The following is an 11041-nucleotide window of genomic DNA, read 5'->3' on the forward strand; positions in this document are numbered from 1 at the left end:
GAAAGTTTTTTTCTTTTGCGTAGTCTGACAGATGATTCATGATTCATAACGTAGAATTAGTACTTTTGTGTGTGTATCTGACAATGGTCAATGCATAATTGGAGTAAAATGTCATTGAGAGGGGGGGGGGGATGGCACTCAGTATCTCCCTTAATTCTCGAAGTTAATAATCAAATCAATCTGGGCCCCAAGGCCTAAGCATTAGTTTTAGAGGATCTATGTCATGTAAACTTAAGTTGCAAAGAGAAAAAAGTAAGTTAGAGCTTCGGGAAATAAGGCCCCCCTCCAACGACACTTTACTCCATAATTGATCATCGCAATTGTTTTGTCGCAAATTGCAAAAGAAATAATGAGTATTTTTGTGATGTCTAAGTCTCGATCGTTCCATCAATTTTGTTCTCACACTTGCTATGAACATTGATGTTCGTCTAAAGGCAGAATACCACGAAATTGATGATGTTAGGGTTTCTCCACGAAGATATAGGCTCAGAGCCGTAGATTACGAGTATGCCGAAGTGATTATGCTCAATTCCCCTAGCTGTTTAGAAAAACATTGTGGGAAATGGAATACTTGTTCGAGTTTTCCGACGAGAGATCTTGTAGTGCGCCAGCTCTGGGTACACGCCAGTCACCTCAGCTCTTCATTAGCTTTCCTTGAAGAGTCTGCTGAGCCAACTTCAATATGATTGATTCTCGTGCGCTCTCAGACACCGCTTGTCTGGGGGTGGTGGCGGTATAAGGTGCATCGTAGGAAAATTCGAACTATATTTTTGTGGAAAGACTTCAATATAATCAGTTTCATGTCATGCTGCCTTTAAAGTCTAATATCACAGTGCGAAATCGAAGTCGCCGTAGTTATAGATTATAATGCGATAGCCGTCGGAATTGGTCCATGGTACATTTTACCGCTGTTGTGATGCGGCGACCTAAATACCACTACACTTTAGTCGTTATTACTATTCTATGCATCGTCTATTTCTTATTCGTGAAACGGTGAGCCACAAATTCCTTTGTTTTTTTTTCACAGTACTCAATATTTCAGGAGAGATTTACTGTCATTTCAAGTTCAAAATAATCATTTAAGAAATTTATACCATGCGCGGATGTGTGAATTGATTGCTTGGTATTTGTTCACATCAATCCTAAGTCACACAGGGTGATTTAAACCTACAATATGTGCATGTTTGCTTTCGTTTTTGTTTTCTATGCAGTTTTTCTTTGTGTCAGTTGTCTTGAATGCTTTGGAAATTAAAAGTAGTTCCTCTTGAACGAATCAACCTGAGTTAGATTCCAATTATTGCAATTATTGGAAAATTCCGATTTTTACTAAACAATCTACACCTGCCTTTAAGCTTATTATGGTCGTAATGTCGTTCTTAATGCCATTCGCGTACCAGCGAATCAGGAACTTAGATCCACGAACCCCGCGTTTACAGTAGTTCTCTGAAGTCCCGTATTATTAAACACATATTTTCTACGTATTTTGCCGCCTTATCACGGGACTTCTCGACATTTTTAAGAAAAACCATTTTATTTGTTGCAAAGAAGATAATTTTTGAGATCATGTCACAGGGTGCGTATCGTTAGGCACCCGCAGCCTCCGCGACAACCTAGAAGGAAACGACTGACAACGGCGTTAATTGCGCTGCGCAGCAGTTAGTAGCGTCAGCAGAGCATTGCGCTGCGTTCGCCTTACGCACCGCCTATCACACTGTCCATCTTTGGCCCTCATCGTCTAATGAGGTGCGAAACATGCCTCGCAGGAGCACCTCTCTGGCATTGCTTCTGTACGGAGTATCGATCACTTACGTATAGAGATACATCGAACGATTGCACACAAAATATCAGAAATAGGTAATAGTAGTGTTTTATTTGCGTAGAACAAACAAATCGAAATTTTTACAAGCTAATTCAGTATTAAATAAATACAATGCACTAATGCATTAAATACTCCGCAAATACAAATATATGTCTATATTTTCTATATAGTTTCTCCAAACACATACCTACGTCTTTCAACGACCAGGCTCTCGTTTTTACACTTTTATCTTTTATTTTGGAACGTCTTCAGTTTCATTTAAGTTCTCTAATGTCGTTTTGTTCTCATACAGATCTTCTACGTTTTTTTCCACTTTCTACCTTGCTACGTTGTTGCCTTTTTGTAATTTGAAGCTTCTTAGAAGTAACTCTGTCAATTAATTGCAATACAAACACGGCACATGACAACAGTGACGTGTGTGGTGGATGGGCTTGGCGTAGTGATCAGAGCTAGCCTAAGATATGCCTGCCATGGCCTACCGACAGCCTTTTCTGCAGGTACTTATCCGGCTGCGGATACCTAACGATCCCCCCCCCCATGTTACACTATGATTGAATAGTTCCTTGTCGAGTCTGCGGGACCGTTTATTTATGGTTATGGAGAAATTCGTTATGGAGTCATGACGCTCGAGCCGATTTGAAATGAGTTTTACCGACTGAGATGGCTGACCTATTCAAGTACAGTAGACTTGATTTTGTCCGATGTTGTGGGTATTGATTCTGTCGATCCTCATAATTTTTCGAGGTGATGGTTTGCGCGGCCAACAATGATACGGATAGAACGGATTGAGGCAGAGGCTTTTCGGGTTTATCATGACGAGGAGTACCCATAGAAATCCACAATTCCAGAACCACTCCTCCATATGCTGGACGTGGGAACCACCCGGCGGAGTGTACCGTAATGAATTGAACACTTTATCGCCAGTAGAAAGTTTTGTTCGACGAATGTCGCTGTTTGCCAAGATTCTACTACTCTTAAATTCTAATTCTTCTGATTCTTTTGACCATCGCTTTCTTCGGAGAAGATTCTCCTTCACACGGAGAGAAGGGAAAGCGGCGAACCCAGAACCATCATCAGCTGGGATTTCTTCGCTGCGCTAGCCGGCTTTTGGGATGGGTAATTGGTAACGGGTCGTTGAACACCTTCACGACTACAGAAGGAAGGCTGGAAGTTTTTATTAATAAGAGACGCCTGTCTCCGGAAACTTTAGAGCTGATACGTCAGCGTGGAGCTGCACAAGCCGCAGGCAAGCAAGGACTCACGTCCGAGCTCGCAAGGCTTTGCAGAGAGGCGATAAAAGAAGACCTCAAATAGAGAAGAGCAGAAGTGTTGGCTGAAGCTGCACAGGCGGGAAAGAGCGTTCGCTGCCTTCATCGAGATTTTGCCAATCACAAGTATGAATGAAGTATGAAGAAGAAGAACTCTAGAACCCGAATGGAACCGCTATTGAATCAAGATGGGGAATTGAGAAAATCAACCACAACTTCTACTCTGATCTCTTCGGCAGCCACGTCACTTGCCTCGTCACCATGTGAGGGAAGACATTCATGTCATATTCACACGGTTCTTATGAACACTCTAGCGAATGGAGTGGAGCGACCGTCAGGCCCCTACGTCAGGACACCCGAAGAGGTGCCTGCAGAAGAGGCTGTAATTAGGCCAGAGCAAGCAGATGCTAGGCTACTCGTGAGCGTTAACCTATTTGTGCCCATCGACACGTCACTAAGGTAAAGTCGTGATATGTATAGTCGGGTCAAAGCGACATGAAGCATTGTTCAATTCCTTCTGCCCTCGAAGCGGCGCGGTGGAGACAGCGGTTGGAATCAAGGCGGGTCCTTCGCAAACTACACCGCTTCGAGCTCACCTGGTTACGCAACTGCACCGCTCACTTTGTTTTGACCTTACTATACGGTCGTGGAGGTCACTTTTTAATTACCATATCCTAATTAAATTGATCACTGGATTAGCTATAATGGTATTCTAAATTTTGAGTTTTGCGAAACAAATTATTGGTTTCTCTGGCATGCTTTCTCCAAGAATAGATCTATTTCTAAGAAACGAACTCGAGCTGGGACTGGATTTAGTTTTTTTTTTTTGCTGTTTTTTCCTGAAGATAATTATTGATCTTTTTAAGACCGACTGACCACACATGGGTAACCGAGAAGGAATCATTGCGACCAATCTCCTATGGAAACGTGAATGAGAAATCGGCATTTATCTTCATTGGTGAGTTTCATCCTTTTTATGTGGTATTTTCTAATGTAGATTGTTTGTAGGCGGTGTTCCGCGTTCTGGGACCACGCTAATGCGTGCAATGCTGGACGCACATCCTGATGTGCGCTGTGGCGAGGAGACTCGTATTATTCCCAGAATATTGGGACTTAGAGCGCAGTGGAGGAAAAGTGAAAAGGTTTGTTCGGTTCCCCTTGTTTCTGTTCGCTCTATACAGATAAAAACTATCAAATATTTTGTTTGAAACAGTCACTCTGTTTTGAAAAAGTCTTGCTACCAGCTTAGAAACGGAAATATGACACTGGGTGCGATATTCACGATCCGGCATTCCGGTGTGAACTAAACTCATTTTGTCTTCTTAGATGTTTTTGGATTACGAAGATTTGTCAGAGTTGAATTTAATAATCACATGGAATGGAGATCTGGATTGTGCTATAGTCTTCAAGAACGATTGTCGGCAGTTGTCACGCTTTATATTTTCTATTAGTGGTCCCGCGGTTTCCATGTAGAATTTCCATTATACGCTTGAAGTTTTGACATTTTCGCCGTTGTCAGAGGCCTAAGTTAAGGCTAATTCGAACAATTTCACATTTAGCCCGTCAAGTGCTCCACTATCCGGGTTAATATTACGACAATCGTTCAGTGTGGTGCTAGTGAGAGGTTACGGTGACAAGAACTCGTTGGTTAAAAAAAAACATATACTCTTCATTAAACTTTTTTTTTTCCAAAAATCCACAATGTCTCCCATATCTTTTACGCCGATTTTTGTTTTCCTAGTATAACACATTTGAATACAAACCAATATATAAGTGCGGTATAAAAAAAGTTCTGAAAATTCAAGTGTGAACACTTGTGAACGTTTGAAGAGCCTACCGCCGGTCCTCATTAACATATGGACGAGGCTCTTCACTCGTTATTCCTTTCGCTCGTTCGTTATTTGTCGGAATGCAAGGTTCCTAAGCATTGGAAGACCGACAGGACCGTGCTGTTGTATAAGAAGGGAGACTCACAGGTTATCGGCAACTATCGCTCAATCTGCTTACTATCCGTCATCCTCTAGCTCTTCACAATATCAACCCTAAAAAGGATAGAAAGAACATTAGATGAAGGACAGGCATGCGAGCAAGCAGGGTTTCGAAAAGGGTTTAGCACGACTGACCACATACACCGTTTCAAAATTCAGAAGTAACGCAAAAGCACGAGATGCCGATGTACCTCGCTTTCATCGACTTGAAGAAACCATTTGATTTAGTTGAGACTGAAGCGGTCATGAAGGCCTTGAACAACCAAAGCGTCGCTACTCCATACATAAAGACACTTCGTGAGTTGTATGGCATCTTCACGAAAAAATCCCCTTTCTACAATAATCTCGCAATCGATGTGAAGAAAGGGGTTCGTCAGAGTGACACAATATCACCCAAAATATTCTCGAGAACGCGATGCGAGGATTGAGATGGGATGGCTTGGGAGTGAAAATTGACTGCCGTCATTTATATCATTTTCGTTTCGTTGATGACATCTTTCTGATAACATGAGGCATCCATCAAGCGAAACGAATGCTGGTCGAATTTGATGAAACGTGTAAAAAGATCGGTCACCAGCTGAACCTGGACAAGACGATGTTCATGAGGAACAGATGTGTTTCTGATGCCCCATTCGCGCTCAACGGAACGAATATTTCCGAATGCTCCAGCTGTGTACATCTAGGTCTGGAATCTAACATGATGAACGACCTGAACTCCGAGCCGGGCAGGAGAAAACGACTTGGAGAGCATATAAGAGCACCGAGAATGTAATGAAGAAGACTTAGAAGCTCCGGTTCCGTGCTCACTTATTCAAAACCACCGTTCCTTCTACTTCGACCTACGCTTCTGAAACCTGGGCGTATCGCAAGGAGGAGAAAAATGTGATCAGCGTCATAGAACGCCCAATTGAAAGACTTGTGTTAAGAATATCCCGCTTTAGCAAGTCAAGGAAGGGATTCGAAGTTCACTGCTACGTCACCGATCGAATATAGACGCTGCCGCATATGCCAACGAAAGCAAGATTAGGTGACACGTGTTGCGTTTTAACGATAATCGTTGGATCAGGGCTGTGAGCGACTGGATATCACGCGACATTAAACGCATCGCAGGAAGACCGCCAACCCAATGGTATGACTTCTTTACGAAGTCCTTCAAGAAAAGGTACGATGCTCTTCGAGACGCTTGCGAAGCCAGTGGGGAACCCTTGCGCGAGATCTGAGCAAATGAAAGTATTATTGGTGTCCGCTCGAGCAAATCGATGGACAACGGGAGCACAGGTGACATTGGTGATAGGAAATTACTTGATAGTGCCCTATATGAGATGAACTAAAGGACACAAATCTTGAAAACCATGGGATTATTTCTGTTTATGGTGTTTGCTTCAGGAATGGAATCGTCTACAACAAGCTGGTGTTACCAATGAAGTCATTAAAAGTGCAGTAGCATCTTTTATTATCCAGGTTGACGCTTCTTACTTCTCTTATTTTCCATATATTTTGTGTTTTTACTTTTGTTTCTGTCCATCTATGTGGTGTAAGATTTATAATACTTTTTAGAAGCATAGGTAGTCAGATCAACTTCGATATAAGTTAAGGTGATAGCTGGTCATGGCGCTCCTGCTCCTCGATTATGCAATAAGGATCCATTCACAATGAAATCTGCAGCATTTCTGTCGGAAATGTTCCCGAATGCTCAGTATATTTTCATGATTAGAGACGGGAGAGCTACTGTACATAGCATCATATCGAGAAAGGTGCAGTGGGTGTTATTCCGTTAATTGGCGTCACTAATAATGTTGGGATTTCTGACTTAAGGTGACCATCACTGGCTTTGATTTGAGCGACTATCGGCAATGTCTGACCAAGTGGAATGCAGCGATTAGTTCTATGAATGATCAGTGTGATGCAGTTGGAGAGAAATGTTTGAAGGTGATAGTTTTTTCTCGAATGACTTCGAAGAGGTCAAATAGAAGTTTCTAGGTTTATTATGAACAACTAGTACTGCATCCGGAGTCGCAAATGCGACGCATCTTGAGTTTCCTTGGCCTACCATGGAATGCCAGTGTTCTACATCACGAGCAATACATAGGAAAAGATATTTCCTTGTCAAATGTGGAGAGAAGCTCGGATCAGGTTAGGATTTGTCCAGTTCTCATGGGAATGAGGTCTCATTAAAATGAAATGGCTTAGGTTGTAAAACCAATTAATATGGATGCGTTAACGAAGTGGGTCGGTGCATTTCCTGAAGACGTTGTTAAGGACATGGACGAGATTGCTCCAATGCTCCGCAAGCTAGGTTACGATCCGCACGAAAATCCGCCTAACTACGGTACTGTTGTTGTTCGTTCAGTTCTTCTTCAGTGTTAGTGCATGTCCTGATGCTGGATAATTCCCAAACCTATCCGAATGCAATGAATATTAACAATTTGTCCAAAAAAAGATCTACAGGCTAACACTTCTCGTTAAGTTAAATTCGTTAAGTTAAACCAACGATTTATCTATTATTTTAATTATTTCATGATATGACGTAGTGCGGAACCCACAGCGATCTTCTCTTCTTCCCTAACCGCCGTAAAAAAACACGGCATGGAAAACGCAGATTTCGATTTCAGTTTTCAACGCCTCTTCCTTATGCACGCGCCGCGTCAGTGATCCACATTCTTCTCAAAAACAGTCATCCATTCTGAGAAGCCAGCTGCTGTTGCCCAGATCTTCGCCGGGGCGTGTCATCTTCGAACAAAGCTATGCCCAACTTTCACGATTCACAGTATGAACCCGTAGAACAAGTAGAATCCATTTGTTTGTTACTATTCCATATTCGGCGAGACCTGGCGTCTAGCGTGAACTGATTATCGACATCGAGCAATTCGACAGTTGTTACTAGAGATTCCACGTTCTCTCTAGGAATCTGACCCATCGGTGTTGAGTATTGCAAAAATGTGCTAGACAACAGCACATTCCTGCAACATCTGAGTGTAGTCGAGTTAAAACGATATGAGGTTCGGTACTTATCGCTGCTGTTCGCGATGATCCCACTTAGGTCCTAGCTACTACATCCACCGCGCCGCTTCGAGTATAACTGCCTCAAGTTCCTGTATTTGGTATAAGCAGAGCCAGCAAGCGAGCAGATAGCAATCAGACTCATATGCGCGCTCCCATACCTGCCAGTAGGCAACTAAAAGTGTTGCTATACAATATAATTACTATATACAAATGGCTTGTATATAATTTTCTTAATTTACCTTTGGTTGAGAGTTTTACAGGTGACCCGGATGAGACAGTTGCGAAGAAAACGGAAGAAATTCGCAAACATGGCCGGGAATGGTATAAGAGAGCTGTTAGTGTTGTCAATGATCCAGCTAGAGTGGATAAACCGCCAGAATCATAGGGATATATGGAGATAAGGATATATAAGAAAGATTCAACGATGGTTCGGCATTTTCTCGATTTTTATCATTTCGTGTACCGCTGCATTGATTGTATATATATCAACTTTACCGTTCTAAATGGTATCAGGAGAGATATCCTGACGTTGTTTTCGGAGAGCTCTAAAAGAGTTTTCTCTTTCTGTGCATTGCTCAAGACAACTTATGCACAGATCTTCTGTTACACAGAATATTCGCCTATGGTCTTGTTAAAACGAACCGAAGCCCCGTGTAATTGCGTATGTGGGTGTACTGAGGTTCAGTTCGTTTTGACCGGACTGTATTTCCATTTAAATAGAGCGGTCGAATTACAATCTGGTTATATGTATGATAAGTTTGGAATGCTTAAGGAGCTCTTTCTGAAAATCCCCGGGAACTGTTTTGTTTGATTTAGACGACGTACGTGCAAGTCTCTTAACAGTGCGATGTATAGCTGCGTTAAAACGACACGAAGCACGGTGCAGTTGCGTAAGCGGCAGCGATCGAAACGGTGGGCCGCTTCGAGCGCAGCCGCTTACGCAATTGCATCGTACTTCATTTCGCTTTGACACTAATCTGAATTCCATGAATTCCATGGAAAAAAAATCGTCAAAGAAACATGAGGTACATTTATTTATATTTTCACCATATCCTTACTTGGACACGTATCGCAGGAGTGTAAACCATAGTTACTGCATTGAAATTGCAAGTGCGGTCCACTCATCTCTGTGTAAACCGCCCAAGCATCTATTTCTTTCTCCCATTCGTGTTTTTATGTTAGATTTTGCTTTCTATTGCCCCCAGAGTGCGGTTGTGTTGGATCTTTTTCTGAATTAAATAAGGAGAAAATTCATTTCGGGTATAGTTTATCGTGTGTTTGACATATGTACACAGATTAGTTGGATAAATGTTTCTGGAAGAAAATTGTGTAATAAACGGTCTTTTTTTTTGCTTGTCTCACTATTCTCTGATTGTGTTCATCGTATCAAACGTTACTTATTAGACGCAGGACAACCTCAGACTCTTGAATACGGGCACGGTTGAGGAGTTCGAGACAAATTGCTTATAATTCTCCTTTGCAGTTACGTTTCTTTGTTCTGATATCTATCAGCAATAATTATATTGTAAGTAGCAACTTAATATAAATGACAAATCACGCGTAGGAAAAAAAAGAGTGATTGAGTATGGTGGCGGACAAAAGTTTAGCGTTTTATTTTCACTTCAAACTTATGCTCGGATTTTTCAAATTCTTCCGATTAAATCTAGTACATATGACCGGAATTGCGACGAGAAGTGCAACTCGGTTAAAAAACAGCTTCGCCGTGTCAAAAAGCAAAAAGAAAATTTCAGATAGTTGAAGATTAAGGGCAAACTGGTCAGAATCGTTTTGGATGCAAAGAAGAAAAAAGCTGTTACCGCTATGATCATCCGAGTACTGTTATTAGAATTCTTTAACGTTTCAAAAAGTAGTAAGTTATAACGAGGGTTCCTAAACGTGGCCAACCAAAGGAAGTTACTCGCAGATGAAGATTTTCAGAGAAATTGGTGGAAATCCACACTTTAAAAGTCGCTGTTCAAAAATATCAATTTCAATGTGTTTTCCGGGACCGCCCAGCCGCTTCTTGTGCTATTAGTTAGCAGTAGACGCTAAAGGGAACTGGCTTCCGTGGAAGATAGGATGGCTCGCGTAGCATTTACAAACGCCTCAATTGCATTGAACAGATCGAGATTAGGCGTATGCACTAACAAGAGACTTGACGAAGTTAATGTTGTTCGGAAGAGATGGACAAACTGATGTTTCTAATCAACACTCGATTCAATCCTAGATGTCAAATTTCTGCTGTGAACAAATCCTGTTCCGTTCATTAGAATGCTGTTCGGATCATCCTATTATCCATAGAAATCGACGGTTTCTCGTAAAGTCTTCTACGAAACTGTTCGCCAGTGTATCAACAACGTTGAAAGGTACTAGGAGTCTCAGATAAATCTTTCAAAATCCAGTCAGATCTTTCTGAGCATTGACTGTTCGAACGTGGATTGCTTCTTCCCTTCTCTAAGAATCTCGACATTGATTCCTTCAGTAGTTTTCTTCGATCAGCAACTTCTGGGGATCTTCGTGAACGCTTCTCACCTTTAAAAGCGTTAAGAAAAATACTAGCAACGCTACTAGGATGAACATTATGAAAGGCATCTTTTTTTTCTTCTTTGCACCCGAAGAAATGCTTTGATAATCAGCTCTTGCACATTTAGTGCAAATTTTCGCTCTACGCCCATATCTAAAACAAAGCGGTTTGTTAAGAAAGAGTAGAATATGATAGAAGAGCAACAAGAGAGGGAGAAAATAACGAAAATAATACAAGAACTGTAAATTTTTCATGTACAATCTTCGTCCTCTTTTCAAACGGAATTGCGTTTGTTACACCACATTCGATTTTATGTATCAGATTTAACCAAAAAACAAGAACAAAACATATCAGAGCAAAAGCCCGAAGAAAAATAATTGCTAGACTTTTTGTCCTTTGCTGTATTTCACTTTAGGACGATGATATGCAACCAGAGACA

The 11041-nt window shown here is 41.5% G+C and overlaps 1 protein-coding gene across 1 annotated transcript; it reads left to right on the forward strand.

Moving 5' to 3' along the window:
* Positions 1–892: 892 nt before the first annotated feature.
* On the forward strand, positions 893–8463 carry RB195_008248 (uncharacterized protein; the record flags this gene model as incomplete). The annotated part of the gene is made up of 9 exons (XM_064194662.1): positions 893–993; positions 3954–4045; positions 4096–4229; positions 6462–6536; positions 6671–6829; positions 6891–7004; positions 7056–7208; positions 7266–7404; positions 8339–8463. The coding sequence occupies 9 exons, from the start codon at positions 893–895 to the stop codon at positions 8461–8463; spliced, it is 1092 nt and encodes a 363-aa protein (XP_064045807.1).
* Between the last annotated feature and the right edge of the window lie 2578 nt (positions 8464–11041).

The sequence above is a fragment of the Necator americanus genome, chromosome III (genome assembly GCF_031761385.1).
Source record: "Necator americanus strain Aroian chromosome III, whole genome shotgun sequence".
Lineage (NCBI taxonomy): Eukaryota > Metazoa > Nematoda > Chromadorea > Rhabditida > Ancylostomatidae > Necator > Necator americanus.